Here is a 22,209-nt window from a genome sequence, read left to right on the forward strand (position 1 = left end):
CACATATAATTATGGCACATGTGCTTCAATGTCACTTTCTTTTTAGTATTTGTCATAGTATGTCTTGAGCCAGTTCAGATGATCATTCACTTTAGTGAAAAGAACAGGGTAACTTGGACACAATGTTCCTACTGATGGTGGAACACCCAGACTATATACTCCCTGAATGAACCATTGTTTAGTTGTGGCTGTTGCTTCCTGCTCCAACAAAAAGCCACCTCCATCATCATCCAAGCAAACAGCAGAACCTTAAAAGAAATTTTTTTTCAGTGGCAAGAGCATATTGACAATTTCCTTTAAATGCAGATGAATAACCATTTTAAAACACTCACCATTTGCATATCCTGCACAGAATTTGTCAGAAGTAAAAAAAGGTTTAAAAGTGACAGGAAGTACTTCGTTACACTGCATAGACTCGAAAACTGGCAATATGGATGTAAGGATTTCATCATTTGGGCTTGGCCTGTCAACGTAACCCCAGTGAGCAATCTTAAAATGACAGATGAGACACATTATATTATATTTGTGTTGATCTTCCAAGAATCACTTAGAAAAATGGGTGAGAGAAATAAAGATAGTGAAGCCAAGCTTCAGATGGAAACTTAAAGATATTCATGAATATTTCAGCCAATAAATTTACTCTAACAAAAGGAAAGAGAACATCTACAAACATATTAAGCTTGACTGTTCAGCAGATGCCTAGTTGTCACATACCTGGAAGGCAATGCTTATGACTCTTGAGATGATGTCCAGTTGCTCTATAAAGTAAAATACTGCACACCCACCATTATGAAGCAGAGAAGAAATATTAAGGTTTAAAATCTCATCAATTATGGCATCTTTAGAGACTGAACCAGAGCCTAGATTGAAATTTGAACTGTCAGAAAAGGGGTTATATGCTCATTTCATATGTAACAGGATGATGGACCTCAACAGCAAGAATTTACAAATAAGGGTACAGCGAATTGAGCCACCTAATTTAGAAGACATGCTTCCTGGCTGTCACATCCGTTAATTCATTCCCCTGAATTCCCTTGCGGCATGATAGGCAGTGGAATGCCAACTCCTTCCCTAGCCTTTGTACATGAAGAAGGGAGTCCTGGATATATACACCTGCCAGGACCTTTGTTGAATCACTTTTAAGAACGCTTCAGAATTTGGAGCAAATGAGGAATTTCTCAGCACAGATACATCCCATCTGCTATAGTACCCTCAGGACTGCATGAAACTCATTTCAGTCAGCAGCAGACTGCTCAATGAACAACAAAATTTAGGCTTACAGCTTAGGGCTTCATGTGTATGATACAATTTACAAAGTTATTTATTTCCACTTGCAATAAGAACTTATCACCCACTCAATGGCAGTATCTGTTAATTAACGTCATCTCAACAGAATGTAACTTTACTGTACACCAACCGTATGTAGACAAATGACTAGCGTGAAGGTTTCTAAATCAAACAACTTAAGATTTCAGGTACTTTCCTGAAATATGAACTTAACAATTAATGGACACTTTCAAATTAAATTGTTGCATGAAAAACAGAACAACTGAATGTTATTCTTTAACTTAACTGTGCAAAACATAAACAAATATATGTCTACTACCTGACCTTAAAATCTTTTTGCATTTTCTGGGCTAATGTGTAAAGAAAAGTGATACATTTAATAGTGAGCTTAAAAATGCACTAATACACACATGTAATGAGTAATTTGAACTGGAATAATGTTATTATGATCTAAATATCTTATTTTTTATGAGCACACAAAAATGCAGATGTCTTGTCTGGCACAGGTCTGCCAATGTAGGGCCATGTCCTGAAGTGAAAAATATCCTCTCCGCTATCCATCCAACTTGTCCCACAGTGGCATTCTGCTCTTTACCCACACTAACCAATATCTTTGTTCATTCCTATTCCATCTCTGTTTCCGACCCCTTGCTCCATGGCTCATTCCCCTGTAACAGACAGATTTAAGACCTGTCCCATACATTCTCCCACTACCACCTATTCCAGTCTTTTCACAGGCATCTCCTATCCCTAACCCTAATTAGATAAACATTATCTGTAACCACAGTGCACCAGTCTAGATTGGCATGACTGCTCACAAGCTACTTGTCTGAATGGTAACAGCTGGAACACCCATTTTCTGAATACATTGCCCAACTTAGTGGCTTGACTATAACTGCTTCACAGACTGTGCCATCTACTGGGTCCACCCGCATTAATGTGACCACTACCTATGTTCAATGTCAGTATGCAGTAACCATTCACAAATGGCAGGTGGCAGCACTAGCAGTGGAGGATACATAAAATGTCATGAGGACATGGAAAACAGTGCAGTCACCATCATAATGTGGAAACTGAGCAATTTATCTGACGTCCAAAACGGCATTATCATTGGCTTTTGGGGCCAAGGGTAGAAGCATTTCCAAAATGGTAAGTCTATAAACCATTCATGTGATACCACGGTTAAAACATACCGTGCATGGCAAAATGGCATTACCCACAATGGACACCAAGGCAACGGTGGTCCACCAAAAGCCACAGATGATAGGGGTGAATGATGCTGTGGAAATGTATATATTGGTGAACAGACATGCAACTGTTAAGGGGAGTAGGAGAGGCACCACAGGACATTTTATTTTCTACTGTCTATACTTTTCCAAGTAAATCCATAAAACTTTGTCAGCATAACCAGGAAAGATTCAGGATTCACACTCATAGCAGTGGAAGTGCAAAAACATAACATAATAAATTTTTTTTAGATATGAAATTTCATCATTTTTTTCACTTACTGTTGGCTGCATTTGTTGCTATAGGTATATTTTTCTTCACAAGTAAGAGATTCTTTGATGAATTTTGCACAGCATACAAACCACTCTTACAGGTGTACAAAACTCTAGAATTTTCCAAATCTATTAAAACTGTGGTAAAAATTGAGATAATTAACTAAAAAATTTGATTTTTTTCTAAACACAAAATTTAAAACGTAAGAACTCATTCATTTTTTCATAAATTAAATAGATTCTAGAGTTTCAGACACCTGCAAGTATGGTTTGTATGCTGTGCAAAATTCATCGAACAGTCTCTCTCACTTGTGAAGAAAAGTGTACCTATAGCAACAAATGCAGCCACTAGTAAGTGAAAAAATGATGAAATTTCACATGTAAAGAAAATTATTTTGCTATGTTTTTGAGCTTCCGCTGCTACAAGTGTGAATCCTGAATCCTTCCTGGTCCTGCTGACAAAGTTTTATGAATTTACTTGTAAAAGGCCCCAGGAGTAGACAACATTCCATTAGAACTACTAATGGCCTTGGGAGAGCTAGTCCTAACAAAACTCTACCATCTGGTGAGCAAGATGTATGAGACAGGCGAAATACTCTCAGACTTCAAGAAGAATATAATAATTCCAATCCCAAAGAAAGCAGGTGTTGACAGATGTGAAAATTACTGAACAAGCAGTTTAATAAGTCACGGATGCAAAATACTAATGCGAATTCTTTACAGACGAATGGAAAAACTGGTAGAAGCTGACCTCAGGGAAGACCAGTTTGGATTCCGTAGAAATATTGGAACACGTGAGGCAACACTGACCCTACGACCTATCTTAGAAGCTAGATTAAGGAAAGGAAAACCTACATTTCTAGCATTTGTAGACTTAAGAGAAAGCTTTTGACAATGTTGACTTTGACAATGTTGACTTTCAAACTCCGAAGGTGGCAGGGGTAAAATACAGGGAGCAAAAGGCTATTTATAATTTGTACAGAAGCCAGATTGCAGTTACAAGAGTCGAGGGACAGGAAAGGGAAGCAGTGGTTGGGAAGGGAGTGAGACAGTGTTGTAGGCTCTCCCTGATGTTATTCAATCATTACATTGAGCAAGCAGTAAAGGAAACAAAAGAAAAATTTGGAGTAAGTATTATAATCCATGGAGAAGAAATAAAAACTTTGAGGTTCGCCAAAGACATTGTAATTCTGTCAGAGACAGCAAAGGACTTAGAAGAGCAGTTGAACGGAATGGTTTTGTCTTGAAAGGAGGATATAAGATGAACATCAACAAAAGCAAAACGATGATGCTGAGGGAATTAGATTAGGAAATGAGACACTTAAAGTAGTAAAGAAGTTTTGCTATTTGGGGAGCAAAATAACTGATGATGGTCGAAGTAGAGAGGGTATAAAATGTAGACTGGCAATGGCAAGGAAAGCGTTTCTGAAGAAGAGAAATTTGTTAACATCAAGTATAGATTTAAGTGTCAGGAAGTCGTTTCTGAAAGTATTTGTATGGAGCTTAGCTATGTATGGAAGTGAAACATGGTCGATGAATAGTTTGGACAAGAAGAGAATAGAAGCTTTCGAAATGTGGTAGATCATATAACTAATGAGGAGGTATTGAATAGAATTGGAGAGATGAGAAATTTGTGGCACAACTTGACTAGAAGAAGGGATCGGTTGGTAGGACATGTTCTGAGGCATCAAGGGATCACCAATTTAGTATTGGATGGAAGCGTAGAGGGTAAAAATCGTAGAGGGAGACCAAGAGATGAATACACTAAACAGATTCAGAAGGATGTAGGTTGCAGTAGGTACTGGGAGATGAAGAAGCTTGCACAGGATAGTCTCAGGACTGAAGACCACAACAACAACAACAACAACTTGCGAAAGTATAGACAGTGGAAATTCAAATGTCCTGTGGTGCCTCTCCTGCTCCAAGTTGGCCCGTTTGACATACTACCCCCCTTAAGCAACTGACAGCTCAGCAACTCCTCAACCACCATTCAGCAAATGTTGCATTTAGGCCTCTGTGACAGGCACCTGGCTCATGCACCCATGCTGACTGCTGTTCATTGACAATGAAGGTTGGAATTTCCATGCTAGTACTGCAACTAGCTGTCCACTGTGTGGCAACAGGTGAAGTTTTCATATGAATCACATTTTCTGCTGCATCGGAGAGTTGGAGTGTACAGCATTAAACCTCAAAACACCCTCAACAATTGTGGGAATGGTGTGGTCTGGGGAATATTTTTGTGGCATTTCCTGGACCACTTCATCCTTCAGGAAGCTGCAATGAATCAACTGAAGTATGTTTCCATCCTAGGGGACCATGCCTATCCCTACAGGCAGTTTGTTTTTCCTCAGCACAATGGCACCTACCAGCAGGACAATGCTATGTGCCGCACAGCTCACAGTGTACATGCATGGTTCAAAGATCACAAGGATGAGTAATGAGTATAACATACTCCCCTTACCACCTAACTCCCCAGATTTAAACCTAATTGAGAATCTGTGGGACTGCCTCAACTGGACTGTTTGCGGCATCGATTCTCAACCAAGAAATCTATTGCATATGGCCACAGCATTGTCGTCAGCATGGCCCTGTTCGTACTTTTGAAAAAACTCATCTTTGCTGTAATAGGTTGTTATTCAGTCTTTGGACAAGTGGTAACATTAATGTGAAAGGGCTATGTAGTTTCTTCCCACCAAGGTGAGATTTTCTGTACTGTGCAGGTGGGAACTCTCAGTACAATATATTCTTTATTCCTGTAGCTCAACTAGTCTCAATCTTTGCTAGTCCCTGTTCCCACCTGTTTCAATCCCTTTCTACTTCTCACTACACTACACCCAAAGGCACACTCACTATGCTACCAGTGAGCCCTTCTCTGCTTCTTGTTTCTCCCCCCCCCCCCCCCCCCTTCCAGCCCCAGACCACAGCTTCCAGGTTCTACACCTAACAGCTTACCATCCTGTTCCTGCCACATCCCTACCCTGGTATTCCTTCTCCTCTCCACTTCACACCTCTTTTGTCTCCCCACTATAAAGCTCAGGTGACATCATTGCTCACCACTGTCTGATATGACAGTGGTCATGTGTGTGGTGAAAGTGGTCATGCAAGCACATCCATCTAAAGAAAGAATCTGTATGATAGATTATAATATTTAACAGAATAACAGTGTCCTTTCAATGTGCCTGTCTGCTGCTTAAAACCTCATCTATGTGGAGAGTAGACATCAAAACTTCCCATATTATAGTTATTCCACCGTGACTTGCAATAGTTTTCTTTTACTGAACTTAAACACAATGAATTACATAACTTTACAAATGTTGTTGTGTAGCTTAACCATTGTCAATATATTCTTCAAACTATTTACATTTATCAACAACAACAACAACAGAAGTAGTCAAAATGCTGACTATAGCAGTGTACAGTTTGGATCCACAATTTTTTTCTTTTTTTTTTTTTTTATAAACGAGCTGGGTGGGTATAGTTACATTGATGGTTTCTGAATGTTGCAGTGGGCCCTGTATAGATTGCAGGATGCTAAAATGTCATAGATATGTTCATTAATCAGTGTGTTCGTGGAGTATACTGAAAAAATAGTTCCACTTTCTGCCACCAGGTGAAAACATGACACTGTAAGTTGTCAGAATGTGAAATGTTTCCTGTTTTTATGTCAGTATGCTGTTTGTTGCTTGGTGACACATGTTCAGTTCTTTTGTGAAGTGACTGTTGTAAAGTGTTAAGAAGACGTAAGTATCCCACATGAAACACAATGCCTGTTGTTAAGAAAGATATTGCACAGCTGGTAAAAATGTTTTATCAGAATGACAGCAATAGCAGCACTGTGTAACAGGAATATTGTCCATAGAACAAGCTGCAAAGAGGTCCCAGGTCAATAAATGGGCTAAGGAACATGATCAAGAAATTTGAAGAAACAAGTGAATCAGATGGTGTAGCAGTGAGAGTGGGGCAGCCCATTCCCATGTCAGTAGTTGTTGAAGTTGCTGCAGCTATAGCCAACTGTGCAGCATATGCCCCAAATTCTGCAGCCAGTACTTGAGCTGTGTCACAGGGATTGCCACTGCCCTGATTAATAGTTCAAATGTTTTTGTGGTGCATTTTACACTGGTATCTGTGCAAGATTCAAAATGTGCACTGATGAAGTCCTGAGATGGACTAGAATGCTGTGACTTTGCCCTTCGCTTATTGGCATGTGTAGATATGGATGACATGTGGCCAGGGAACATTCTTCAGGTGAATGAGGCACATTTCTCTCTGCACCGTGCCATGAATGCAAAGAACTGTCTCATATGGATTGCTACTTTGACACATGTTGTGCAGGAACATTCACTGCACTCAGATTATATGACTGTGATGTGGGTTCAGAAGCTACTTCATTCACAGTCTGTTTTTCCTCACGGAGATGACACCTCATGGGCCTGTTAGGTGTACAATGACGTTTGTAAATTATAATGACCACCTTGTACAACACATGATTGTAGCTTTACAAGAAAGCAACTATGTCCCTGCCACTATTTTCAAACAAGATGGGGTGGCACCACATGTTGCTTGCCAGGTGTAAGATTTGCTTCAAGAAACCTCTGTTAATGACAGCATCATCTATGGGCAGTTTCAAGATGTGTAACCTTCCAGATCCCCAACCTAAATCCATGTGACTTCTGGTTGTGGGGATGTATGAAAGATCATGTATCAGGGACGTAACCAGAGTCTTCATCATCTGAAAGATAGCATGTGATGACATACTGCTCTGATTACAATGGATATGCTACAATCAAGTGTCAACCATGCCATTTTATGGATGCAGCATGTTGCTAATTAGGAGACCATGCAGAACACATGCTGTAACTTGCGACCATCTCCTAATAAACATGACAGAGCCATTGTTATCATGTGTTTGATCATCCCTCCACTTTCCCTGCACCCAAATCACATTCGGACTGCTCACAACATCATATTTTTACTTCCAAACTCAAGCAGTTACTTTTTTCAGCATATTCCACAGAGCATCCACATGTATGTACCTGTAATGTTTCAGTGTCCTATGTGTACAGCCCACACTGCAGCACTCTGAACACCATCAGTTTAACTGTAACAACCCAGTAAGTTGTTCTTAGTTCTTCTACCAAAACATTTTCTTTATCCTATGTTAAAAGATTGTTTGAAATTGTTTTAGTTACAAATTAGTGAAACTAGTCAACATAATTGCAACAAGCACAAAAACAGGCAACTGATGCAAAACACATTTTTTTAAATACTTGATACAATAACACTGACTTCAATGCATATTCTTTATCATCATTTTCCTTTCTTTATCTATCTTGAGAATTACATGCACATAACTGAGCAGCGTCCCTCCACATCTGGTTCATGGACGAGATCTGAGACTCCAATGTTGCAATGACAAGTACTCAATGAAATTTATGTACGAGTGGCATTCAACAAGTAATGAAACAACTTTTTTCCTGTGCCAGTTTTCGTTCAAAAATACAGGATTTGGTGTGGGGCACCTTGGAATATTCCTGCTTCAGCACCTACAGTTTCATAAAGATTTGATAGGTGGCAGCGCTATATGTAGCCTTCAAAATGGCTTCTGAAATGCAGGTGCATTCCAAGCAGTCACTGTTTCTTTCGGCAGAGAACCAGAGCACCACAGATATTTTCAGACACTTGCAGAATGTCTACAGAGACCTGGCAGTGAACAAAAGTGAGGTGCACATTGGGCGAGGCATCTGTCATCAGAACGAGGTCACGCAAACCTGTCCGATATCTCACATGCCAGGCAGCCGCACACAGGCGCTACTTCTGAATGTTGGAACATGCAGACACAGTCATTCGAGTGATCAATGGATCACATTCAAACGCCTCACTGCTCAACTGGACTTCTCTGTTGGTAGTGCTGACACACTCATTCATCAGCTGGGGTACTCAAAGGTGTGTGCCTGCTGCATTCATCACCACCTAGCAGATGACCATTAAGGGGAATGAAGGACCATCTGTGCAGAAATGCTTGTACTTTATGAGACTGATCATGAAAATTGTTTGTCAAATACCATCACAGGTAATATAATGCTGTTCTACCAAGAACCAATGGAAGATTCTGTTAATATCATCACAGGTGATGAAACATGGGTTCATCACTTCATGCCAGAATCAAAATGGCCATTAATGGTGTGGCACCACACCACCTCTCCTCTGAAGGAGAAGTTCAAAGCTGCACCCTTAGCTCATAAAATCAAGATGATGGTCTTCTGGGGTGATAAAGGGGTTATTCTGTTTGATGTCCTGCCAGACGGTGAAACGATCAACTCTGAAGTGTATCTGTTACCCTAAAAAAAAATTGAAGAAATAACTTTAAAATGTTCATTGCCACACATGCAAACAAATTTCTTTTCTCCATGACAATTCAAGGCCTCATAATAATCTGAGCACCTGAAAGAAGCTCTCAAAACTTCACTGGACTCTTCCTCTTCATCACCCCTTCAGCTCGGATCTTCCATCTTCTAACTTCCATCTGTTTGGCCCAAAGAAGGATGCACTCCACAAGAAGCAGTACATGGAAGACAGAGAGGTTATTGATGCAGCAAGAAGTTGGCTCTTACATTGACCAGTAGGATGGTACCATGCAGGCATACAGGCCTTCCCACTAAGGTGGCAAAGGCCACTGTATCGAACAGAGAATGTTGGAAAATAGGGTTTTGTGGCCAAAAGAATGAGAAATAATATGCTCTATTGGAATAAAACCAACTTTTCTGAAAAATGTGTTGTTTTACTTAATGAACACATTTTGTGTCAGTTCTTGTGTGTTTGGCTAGAAAAAATGTCCAGTGGCTGACATGCCAGGCAGAGGCATAGTGTTTAGCATCGAGAAAAAATTTCCAATCTGGTAGCCAAACTTAGTTAACATAAATATTTATGGCAATTGTGACTATGCGAGAGAATTTTTTCCTCACTCAACTCCAAATGTTAATAACTTTCTTGCATTGATGTATGTGTGCAATGTTCACTCCAACACTATACACTTAGCATAAGCCTGAGGCGGCTAGTTTGATTTTATGTTTCTTAGCAAGAGTTGGGTAGGTTTCAGTGATGAAAGCTAGCAACATATCAATCATTTGTGGGTAAAATCTTGCCTGAACATTTCTCCAAATGTGAAATGAATGTGTGTGAAGATATTTTACTGTCACAGGATGTATAGGAGCAGTATGGATTAATTGTTGATGGACTCTTGCTGACAATTCCTTCAATGTGTCCTCCCCCATGTAATTTTTTTTCTGTGAACTAGATTCGGACACATTTGTTAATTTTGCATTCTAGATTGATATAAATCAATGTCCTTATAAAACTAAGGGCCAAAACATTTGGAAGACATTAAGACATTCTCTGTAATGCTCCTTAACCCTTCCTCGAATATCTTGCTTGCATGTTCCCCATCGATGTGATCTTTGATCTTCAGGGAAAATATTCCATTGCTACTGCATAGAGAGAAGCAAACCAAGGACAACCCTGACACCGTACTATCTGTGACTGTAAATGCTCCGAAAGGTTACCAGTAATCATACACTGGTAATTTTTATTAATTTCCTATCAAATCACATTTTATTCTTGCCTCTTTAAAAGTACTTGAATTTATTCTCATGTGCTCTTTTTTGGAAATCAAGAAATACCATACGTATAATTGACTGCACTTCCCAAGTAAGATGGACAAGGTCACAATTGTCCACCAATGTGTGAGCCACTCTGTATTCTGGAGCTGAAAGGTTTTGATAGTGTGCCAAGACTCTGGCCAATGCTGTTTTTAGTCATCTGTTAATGTTCATTGGGGAAATTTTGTAATAAACAGCTGCAATGATTTCGTTTTTCTTTGAGATTAGTACCTTTACAACATCTAGGAATTCCTCCTTGCTGGACTTCAATGAAAAATTTTTTTCTAGTGTGTTCCCTAGTACATGTCAAAATTTGCTATAAAAGTCCACCAACAAAATAACATGACCAGCTGATTTGTTTTTTGGTGCTTTCCATAAAGCTCATCCATAGTAACTGGAGCTTGCAGGTTCCTGTTCCAGTCTTTCCTATTCAGAGACAAAAATCCAATGTTGTTTAACCATTCTGCAGTAAGTGTGGGTGCCACACTTTCTGTAGAGTAAAAAGAGATAAAATATGCTGCAATAGCTTATTTTATGCTCTTTTGTGTCGCAACCCCTCCATTTCTTTGAAAACTTTCTACAAGATGCCTGCACCCGGTTTTGAGCACTTGAATATGTTATTGTTAATTGTTGCCATATATCATTTCCATCCTTGGTGCTGATACTCCTTTTTGAAGTTAAGAATTTTGTCTTAACACGTTTTACTGTGACAATGTTATCTGATGTTAGCATACCTGCCTCATTCCAGTCATATTGCCGGGAAGTAATATTCTTGCATTAGCTTTTGTCAGGCAGACTTTCTTTTGTATATTCATTCACACAGTTGAATGAAAATGGGGTTAGCTTTCAACATCCAGCAGTGGCTCTCAGGCACAGTCTCCACTGTGTCAATCTACTTTAGGTCTGTTATGTAGTACCCCAATTCTGAACCATGTAGTAAAGTGCAATCAAGTTGCCATAAGCCTCTAACTCAATGGATTTTACATCTACATCTGCAGTAATTATTCTGATCTTATCCTCACAATTCCTGTGTGAGCAATAAATAGGGGACTGTAGTATATCCTTGGAGTAATCATTTAAAGCTGGTTCTTGAAACTTTGTTAATAGATTTTCTTGGGACAGTTTAAGTCAGTCTTCAAGAGTCTGCCAGTTCAGTTCCTTGAATATCTCTGTAACACTCTCCCATGGATTAAACAAACCTGTGACACATTTCAGCAATATTTTAGGATGGGTCACATGAGTGACTTTTAAGCAATCTCTTTTGTAGACTGACTGCACTTCCCCAGTATTCTACCATTAAACCACAGTCTACCACCTGCTTTACCCTCGACTGAACCTATGGTCACTCTGTTTCATTCCCTACGAAGTGCTACACATGGGTATGTGTATGGGTTCACCAATTCCGACAGTGATTCATTGATATTCACAGGATACTATTTTTTTTCCCATTTTGTAAAGTGCAAAATTTTACACTTATAAACATTTATTGCAAGCTGCCAATCTCTGCACAGTGTTGAAGTCTTATCAAGATCTGACTTAACATTTATGCAATTTCTGTCAGACAGTACTTCATTATAGATAAATGCATAACCTACAAAATGCCTAATTTACTATTAATCTTGTCTGCAATGTGATTAATGTACAACATGAACACCAAGATAACATCTGTGTCCCTACCAAAATGTCCTCAATCCAGTTACAAATTTCACTTGATATCCCTTGTGATTGTACTTTTGACAATAAGTGTAGGTGTGTACTCAGTCAAATGCTTTTTGGAAATCAAGAATCAAATTTAGTGGTGTATGGGCAATGCTGAGATGGAATGTGGTATGATTAGAAAAGGACAAAGTTTTGTCACTTTTATTTCATTTGCAAGATGATGTGACATGCACATACAACAGAAAAACCTCACTGCATTAGCTGTGATATGCAAATAAGCGTCCCTGTTTGGATATTCTAGTCACATGGTGTCTGATAACTGAAAGCCACTGATTAAACTACGTAGCATAGCACTAAAATTCACATTAGCTGTTTGATTTATGTGACAAATACACAAACTTCCCAAAATTTTAATTGGGGCACATATGCTATTTTAAGTCCAGCTATTTCTATGGTAAAAAATTCTTTGTGGTTTTGCTTGGCTTTTGCTCTTAAGATAAACAATATTAATTATTATGATTTATTAATTATTATTAATATTATGATGTCAGCTGTGATACTGTGACTTTATTCAATAACAGCAACAGGCATGCATTGTAACCCGTCCTGAAACAAACACAGATGTGCCAGTTTCTCTGCAAAGATTCAGTACTGTGTCTTATCCAGATGCATCAACTACTTTATCAGTATTAATTTGTGTTTGAATACTGTTGATATCTGTAGCACAAATATATACTGATAGTTGTAAGTTTATTATCTTAGTCACTGAATCCATTCTGTTTACTTTGATGCATGCCTCTAAATGCCTTTTACTCCATGTTGCAGACCCAATCTGAGCTTTGAATATGGTAATGTTTTTACTTGTTCAACATTTTCTCCATCTCTAAGAGGGAATGATTCTATGTCTCCTTTGTTTTGCATAATCAGATCGTTGTTAGTAATGTTGGTGAACCTTTCCCCATTGTGATCCTGTTAGATCTGTATGTACATCGTAATTTTCTTTCTTATTCCTTATCCTGAGGGTCTGAAAATGTTTTTGTGCACATTTAGTCTTAGTCATTCTCAATGGTTGCTCAGTACAGTTGATGCCAGTCATTTCTTTGACAGACATTTCTCCCTGTCCCTGTTCAGGTTCATCTGGGTCTAGTAATGAATTATCCTATGTGTCTGACATTGGAGTACTATTTTAGAACTTGTGTATCATGCCACTATACCACAATTCAGTTCTGCTCACTACACAAATAAAACCCAAAAATGAAGAATAGACATCAGAACAATATTAGTGGTATTTACACTTACATAATTTTACAATGTTCAATTTATATTTCCATGGAATGATAAAGGAAAAAAAAGGTTTATTACTAATAGTAATTAAAACAATGCTGTGACCACCAACATGTCTGAAAATAATTTATGGAGAAGCAACTCACTTCAACAATGACCATGACTTGTGCAAAAAATAGAAAAGACAACCACACTATTAAGGAATATAAATTAATACATAATGTGATGAAACAGCTTCTAAGTTTACCCATTTTGAAAAGTTATTACCTTGTTACAATTTACATCTCCTTGAGCAGCTTAGATGGTGTAGTAAACACAATGCATTTTAGATTATGTTGAAATTGTTGCGTTGGGATAAAATTACATCAAAATTCTGAAACATACTCAATTCCAACTTGTAAATAGTACTACATTCGTATTGCTTTATCACTATAACAATGAATGGAATGGACAGTCTAATATAAGTACAAAATATGTACTGAGAGTCAACTGAAGAAAGACAAAAGTAATGAGAAGTAGCAGAAATGAGAACAGTGGGAAACTTAACATCAGGATTGACGGTCATGAAGTAGACGAAGTTAAGCAATTCTGCTACCTAGGCAACAAAATAACCAATGACAGATGGAGCAAGAATGACATCAAAAGCAGACTAGCACTGGCAAAAAGGGTATTCCTGGCCAAGTGAAGTCTGCTAGTATCAAACATAGGCCTTAATTTGAGGAAGAAATTTCTGATAATATATGTTTGGAGCACAGCATTGTATGGTAGTGAAACATGGACTGTGGGAAAACCAGAACAGGAGAGAATCGAAGCATTTGAGATGTGGTGCTACAGACAAATGTTGAAAATTAGGTGGAGGTTCTGCACAGAATCGGAGAGGAAAGGATATTTGGAAAACTCTGACTAGAAGGGACACGATGACAGGACATCTGTAAGAAATCAGTGACTGTCTCCCATGAGACTAGAGGGAGCTATAGAGGGCAAAAACTGCACAGGAAGACAGAGATTGGAATATATCCAGCAGATAATTGAGGATGAAGTTGGCACAGGAGAGAAATTCATGGCGGCCCGCGTCAAACCAGTCAGAAGACTGATGAATACAAAAAATAACAATATTTAAAACTTGGAAAGATATGTCCGTGGAAAAGAAAACATTTGAAAAATTATTGCTAACCTACATAAAGAAGTTAACATATAAGAATAGTACTGAGTTTGGATATATAACACAGGTTTGGGTCTGTTAGAAAATAGACTTCTTTTGTAAATTTTATGTACATTCTATTGCTGATTGGAAGTGAGGAAAGGGGGAGTGAAGAGGGGGCCAAACAACAATATCATTGGTCCCACAATCCAAGGTGCAGAAATTAAGGGAGGGACAACATCAAAGGCACAATCCAATTGATGGTAAAGGAAAATGGGCAAACAAGGAGACAGAAGGAATGACAGAGCAGCAGTAAGGGGGCGAGGGGAGGAGGGAGCAAGAGTGCCCCAGATGCTTGAGGTCCCACCACTGACACCACACCACACCACACCACACCACGATATAATAGGGACAACACCAGTGGAAGAAGACACAAGAAAAGTGAGAACAAAACAGTACAAAGCACCAGATAAAACATAGAAAAAGGGGGGAGGGGAAACCTGGCCAGTGCAGAGGCAATGCCGAAAGCCTCAAAAACCAGTATCAATGCTAACTGAGGTACTTTAATTCCGGCAGGAAATTGAAGTGCTTAAATCTGAGAGAATAAACAGCTTTTCCAAAGAAAACCAAGGATGGACATAACCATGTGAGGGTCATCTGACTCATTAGAAGGAAAGTGGTATGTTACATTTAGTGCAAAGGACCAAGAGGCAGCAGCAGTCCAGCAAAATCTGTATCCTGTGACAGGGTCTTGCAAATACAACAGGGGCGGGGCACCGGAAGGAGGCGGGGAGGGGGGGGGGTTGTAATGGGTGGAGGGGGGTGCCTCATTACAGAGTAAAAGACCACGAGTCGGCCTCGTATGGCCAAAATGTAGCAGAAAGAAGAACAATATGTGGCAGAACCCTTAACAGCTCGAAGTTTACAAGACAGGGGATGTCTCTCAAAGGGTTGGCTCAAGACTGAGTGAAAAGGAATTTGACACGAAGCTGCAAATCAACCCCCAGAGGGGTCAGAGAATGACCGGGGAGGGGGGAATGTGGTTCCCTCCCTCCACCCTTAGATGATCAGTAAGCTCACTACCCAGGATACCCACATGGCCAGGTACCCAAAGGACCCAACAAAACAAGCAGCATGATCAAGGTTGGCAAGAAGGTAGTGATGGCAAAGACAAAGAAGTGGTGAGAAAACACCACACAGTAGTGTAAAGGCCACCCATTGAGTCCATACATAACAAAATTTGGGTGAGGGAGGACCATTTAATAAGCCAAAGGGTCCAGTGAATGGCCATCAGTTCCACTATAAACACCCCACACGTGGCAGGCAAGAGATGGTATTGAGTGCCAACAGAAGACATGAAGGCATATCCCATGTAATTGACAGATTTTGGACCATTGGTGTGAAAAACAATAGCTTTCCAAAACTCCAGTAAAAGTAGGTGAAACAAACTGTGGATCATCATCACAGCAATGGAGGCTTTTGGATCCCACAAACAATCCATCAAATCCGGGGCTGAGGAGCTGACCAGGGAGGGGTGTTAAGAAGAGTGTGGAGAAAAGGACAACAAGGGAAGATGGAAATCATGGCAAAGAGAAGGCAGCAGGCAGGCAACATCCCAGAGCCACAAAAAAGAATGGAATAGGAGGACTGAGCAAGGAAAGCAGAGATAGCAATGACATAAGAAAACAGGAGCTGAGACTGCTGAACATGGTGGGGGGTGAGGGAGGGGGAGGGGGGTGACTACAAGAAGAGCAGTGCACCGAGTACAAGAGGAGCAGTGTGGAAGAAGCACGTGAACCATAAACTTGACAACCACTGTCCAGACGGCACAGAACTAAGGCCTAATAAAGGCGGAGAAGAGTCAAACGACCTGCACTCCAAGAGGTTCAAGCATTGAAGCGAAGGACATTGAGCTTACAGAAACAGCCAATATTCAGAAGGCAGATATGGGGCAACCAAGTAAGCTTGTCAGCACAAAAAGGGCCCAAGAAACAGAACTGGGTGACCACAGTCAGGCACTGGGCATCAAGGTAGAGCTCCAGATCAGGATGGGCCATAGTACAGGGACAGTAATGCATCATCCACACAATTTAATAGGGTAGAATCGAAAACCTTGTAACATAGCCCACATACAAGTGCACCAATTGACACCCTGGAGCTGTCACTCTGCAGAGATCACCAAGTGGGAACTAGCCCAGATACAAAATACAACCACATACAGAGAAAGTTGACGAACAGTCCAACAGTCGCCGTAAGTCCATTAATAGTGATGAATGAGAGAACAACCCTTAATGTGGAACCCTACTGAATGCCAATTTCTGGCTCTGGAGAGAGCTGCGAATGGTGCGAACCCAAACTCAGAACAACAGGTGGGACACAAACTAGCAAACAAAAATTTGGTGGCCAACCTGAAGACCCCACTCACGGAGTGTAAGCAAGATGTGATGGCATCAAGCTGTGTTGTAGGCCTTACAAAGATTGAAGAAAACTGCACCATGATGGCAGACCTGAGGAAAAGCCTGCTTAACTGTGATTTCCAACTCAAGCAGATGATCAGTTGGAGCCTGTCCCTCCCAACAGCTGCACTGATAAGGGGACAAAAGGTGCTGAGATTCGAGGACCCAACAGAGCCAACAAGCCATCATCCATTCAAATAATTTGCAAGGATGTTGGACAGACTGATCAGGTGGTAGCTGCTGGGCTTAAGCAAAGGGGCCCGAATATTGTCCCACCTTTGGGAGAGGAAAACACCTTGGAGCCAAGTATGTTAAACACCCAGAGGAGATCCTGTCATTGTAGAGAATTGACGTGTTCAAGCAATCAGTTATAAATGCAATCAGGGCCAGGGGGTGAATTGTGGGAAGAGGAGAGGGCCAGAAGTAGTTCACATGCAGTAAAAGATTCATTGTAGACTTCTACCCAACAGGGGGTAAAGCTTAAGCGAGAAGCTTCGCCCTATTGTTTCTGGAAGAGAAAGACAGGCAGACAGCCAATGCAATCACAAAATGCGTCAAATGGCTTTCTATGAGAACTGATGGATCCATACAAAGGCAATCTGAGAAGGTAAGGCTCGGGATGGAAGATGACTGTTAGCAACCCTGTAAGGTGTGGAGAGTAGCCCACACCCATGATGAAGGGACAGAAAAACGTAGGGATGAGACCAAGTGTTTCTAACACACACCCTTGCTCTGATCGATTAAGTAATCGGCTTTAGTGTGAAGACTTTTGAAGGTAATATGAGCGGCAGAGGACAGGTGTGCCAGTTGCAGCATTGCAAAGCTTGATGGTGATCATGGATTGAGGTGGCAATGGCTGTGCTCCACCATGGGACTGACCATCACTGAAAGGGGCCCCTTGATTGAGGATGGTAATGGTGGTGGCACGATAATTGTATCAGACACGTCATATACGACTTCATCAATGCAACCTCAAAAAGGGTACATATGACCTGCGGGGTATACAGAGCCCAATCAGTGTCATGGATAGCCCAGTAGGATAACCTGACACTGGGAGGCAGGAAAGGGAGACAATCAACAGGAAGTGGCCACTATCACAGAGGTCCCTGTGTGGCGACCAGTGTAACAAAAGGAGAAGCGAGAGGAAGTAAGCGAAAGATCAATGGCACAAAGTGCCTTAAGTGGCACTAAAATCAGAAAGGGAGCCATCATTCAGAAGGCTCAAGTTGTGGTCCACAAGAAACTGATCTATGAGAAGAGCCTGACTAGACAAGAAAGCACCATCCCACAAGAACTGATAGGATTAAAATCCCCAAGGAAGGTGAAGGGGAGGGAGGGGGCAGTTGCTGAAGGAATGAAGGAGACAGTTAGGGCAGCCAGCATAGGCGGCCTGTCAGGAGGGAATAGATATTGCAAACCATGACTGCAGAGTCCAAGTAGATCTGTATGGCAACCGCTTCCAATGTGGTGCAAAAGGGAATCCATGAATTAACATCTGTATGTACCGAGATGCAAACGCCACCAGAATCCGTCAAAAGGGTGACCTGGTTCTGACAAAGCACGGAACCCATGAAGATTTAGTATGTGAGCATCAGTAAAATAAGATTCCTGAAGTACGGCACAAGCTGCAGAGTGAAAGGAAATAAGGGACTGCAACTCCTGAAGGTGGCTGTAGTATCCAGTACAATTCCACTGAATAAGCATGGAACCAACATCCAAATGGGAGGCAAAAAGACCACAGCCAGTTATTCTGCCACAAGTCAGTATCACCAACATGGAAGGGGCAGCATCCATAAACAACAGATCGAGGGGAGAAGTCGGCACCAGAGGGTTTTTGTGCCAGGACATATACACTACTTGCCATTAAAATTGCTACACCATGAAGATGATGTGCTACAGATGCAAACTTTAACTGACAGGAAGAAGATGCTGCGATATGCAAATGATTAGCTTTTCAGAGCATTCACACAAGGTTGCCGCCAGTGGCGACACCTACAACATGCTCACATGAGGAAAGTTTCCAACCAATTTCTCATACACAAACAGCAATTGACCAGCATTGCCTGGTGAAACATCGTTGTGATGCCTCGTGTAAGGAGGAGAAATGCGTACCATCATGTTTCCGACTTTGATAATGGTCGGATTGTAGCCTATCGCGATAGCGGTTTATTGTATCGCGACATTGCTGCTCGCTTTGGTCGAGATCAAATGACTGTTAGCAGAATATGGAAACGGTGGGTTCAGGAGGGTAATACAGCCGTGCTGGATCCCAATGGCCTCGTATCACTAGCAATCGAGATGACAGGCATCTTATCCACATGGCTGTAACGGATCGTGCAGCCATGTCTCTATCCCCTAGTCAACAGATGGGGACGTTTGCAAGACAACAACCATCTGCATGAACAGTTCGACGACGTTTGCAGCAGCATGGACTATCAGCTCGGAGACCATGGCTGCAGCTATCCTTGACGTTGCATCACAGACAGGAGCGCCTGTGATGGTGTACTCAACGACGAACCTGGGTGCACGAATGGCAAAACGTCATTTTTTTCGATGAATCCAGGTTGTGTTTACAGCATCATGATGGTCGCATCCGTGTTTGGCGACATTGCAGTGAACGCACACTGGAAGCATATATTCATCATCACCATACTGGCATGCTGGCATGGGGTGCCATTGGTTACACGTCTCAGTCACCTGTTTGCATTGATGGCACTTTGAACAGTGGACGTTACATTTCAGATGTGTTACAACCCGTGGCTCTACCCTTCATTCGATCCCTGCGAAACCCTACATAACAGCAGGATAATGCACGACCGCATGTTGCAGATCCTGTATGGGCCTTTCTGGACACAGAAAATATTCAACTGCTGCCCTGGCCAGCACATTCTCCAGATCTCTCACCAACTGAAAATGTCTTGTCAATAGTGGCCGAGCAACTGGCTCCTCACAATACGCCAGTCACTACTCTTGATGAACTGTGGTATCGTGTTGAAGCAGTATGGGCAGCTATTCCTGCACACACTATCCAAGCTCTGTTTGACTCAGTGCCCAGGCATATCAAGGCCATTATAACGGCCAGAGGTGGTTGTTCTGGGTACTGATTTCTCAGGATCTGTGTGCCCAAATTGCGTGAAAATGTGATCACATGTCAGTTCTAGTACAATATATTTGTCCAATGAATACTTGTTTATCATCTACATTTCTTCTTGGTGTAGCAATTTTAGCCTGTGCAGGGGCGGAACCAGGATCTCGGTCAGGGGGGGATTGGGGGGGGGGGGCAAATTTTTTGGTACCTGCCTTTCAAAAAATTAATTCCAAATAAAACCATTAATACGTGCACGCGCCCACACACACACACACACACACACACACACACACACACACACACACACACACACACACATATATATATATATATATATATATATATATATATATATATATATATATATATATGATGTAACTTACCAAACGAAAGCATTAGCATGTTGATAGACACACAAACAAACACAAACACACACACACACACACACACACACACACACACACACACACAAAATTCAAGCTTTCGCAACCAATGGTTGCTTCATCAGGAAAGAGGGAAGGAGAGGAAAAGATGAAAGGATGTGGGTTTTAAGGGAGAGGGTAAGGAATCATTCCAATCCCGGGCGCGGAAAGACTTACCTTAGGGGGAAAAAAGGACAGGTATACACTCGCACACACACATGTCCATCCGCACATATACAGACACAAGCAGCCAACATGTCAAGGGCGATGGTTGGAGGCTCTTTTTGTTGTTCCTTTTCATGATTCCATTTCTCTTGCCACAACAACATTTCATCTCGTAACATAAGAGAAGCAATGCCATTGTCCATGTCAAGCAACAAACCGAAGCAGTTGGTGAGGGACTTTGCAATTTTTTCAGTTTCACGTGCAGAGATCTTCACAATACTTTCTGGACTGAAAACAGAAAGGTTGAACACATCCAAAGTTTCAGCAGAGAATCTTTCTTTTAAATCAGTTATAATGAATTCCAGTAGGGGAGCATAGACTGTTACTCTGTAATATTCTTCTGCCGAATTTGTTTGAGGGTTATCACGATAAACTTGGTGTCGACCGAAGCATTCATCCAGATCGAAAACGTGCAATTGCAGAATAAAAGGGACTGTCGTAAGGTTCTCACTATTTGCAACTAATGAGAATATTTTCAAGTATTCCTTAATTATCTACACCATCTCTTTGCAAATTGCCCCCAGAAACAAAATCTTACATACGCACTGCAGGGAAAGTGCTAAAAAAGTGGTACAGATCACTCATGCCTCAGCGAATATTATCATTTTATTTCTAAGTATAGTTGTTTCTTCTGTAGTTTATTCGCTAAGTGGAAGAGCCTTCAAGGTCTCTTTTTGAATTGTTACATTAAACTGTGTGCCATTGTTTACATCTTCAACTTCAATTAAAACATACTAGATAGGCCGACGTAATCAGCCCCTCAATCAGTCAGAAAAAAAAAAAGATCGGTCACGCACCAGGGGGGAGGGGGGGGGGGGGGGCAATTGCGCCCCCCCCTGGATCCGCCCCTGTGTGTGTGTGTGTGTGTGTGTGTGTGTGTGTGTGTGTGTGGGTGGGTGGGTGGATGGGTGTGTGGGTGCGCGCACGCACAGTTCAGATGAAACAATTCAGGAGAAGGCTTCTTGGCTGGAAGCTTACTTATTTAGCAGTCCTTTTGATGTGTTTACAAATCAACATTTCCATTATATGGTGAGTAGCAATCTATCCTTTTCATAATACTGTAAAATATATCGAGTTCATAAATTCATTTGGATAGCACTTCCTTGACTCTTGCACAGAAAAGTGTGCAGTATACTGCTACATCCATTTTCAGTAAGCTACCACATGAATTCAAAGATCTTAGCAGTAATCCAGGAGCTTTCAAATCAAAACTGAATACTTACCACCTCCTATTCTGTAGAGGGGTTCCTTGAAAAATTAAGCTGCATCCTGAGTTATATTGCTGATTGCATTACATAAACTTATGGCTAGTCTTTTTTTGGGTTCAAAACATTTTTTTTAATATGTTATTATTTTTGTGCTGTAATTTAATGTATTGACATGATCCATGACCTTGGAACTCTGGTGACGACTTCCGCCTTGAAATCTGACTCTTGACTTCTTGTTTATGGATGTTTCCCCTCCTTTCTGGTGGTAGTGATCCAGTGGCATGG

General features: G+C 41.0%; 1 protein-coding gene across 1 annotated transcript in view; it reads right to left on the minus strand.

Moving 5' to 3' along the window:
- Window positions 1-223: 223 nt before the first annotated feature.
- The window catches only part of LOC126199423 (modular serine protease-like), a 207,217-nt gene continuing 185,231 nt past the window's right edge, over window positions 224-22,209 (minus strand). The window contains exon 8 of the mRNA XM_049936341.1: window positions 224-489. Within this exon, the coding sequence (XP_049792298.1) occupies window positions 250-489 (240 nt within the window). The 3' untranslated portion in view covers window positions 224-249. The remainder of the gene's footprint in view (window positions 490-22,209) is intronic.

The sequence above is a fragment of the Schistocerca nitens genome, chromosome 8 (assembly GCF_023898315.1).
Source record: "Schistocerca nitens isolate TAMUIC-IGC-003100 chromosome 8, iqSchNite1.1, whole genome shotgun sequence".
Classification (NCBI taxonomy): Eukaryota; Metazoa; Arthropoda; class Insecta; order Orthoptera; family Acrididae; genus Schistocerca; species Schistocerca nitens.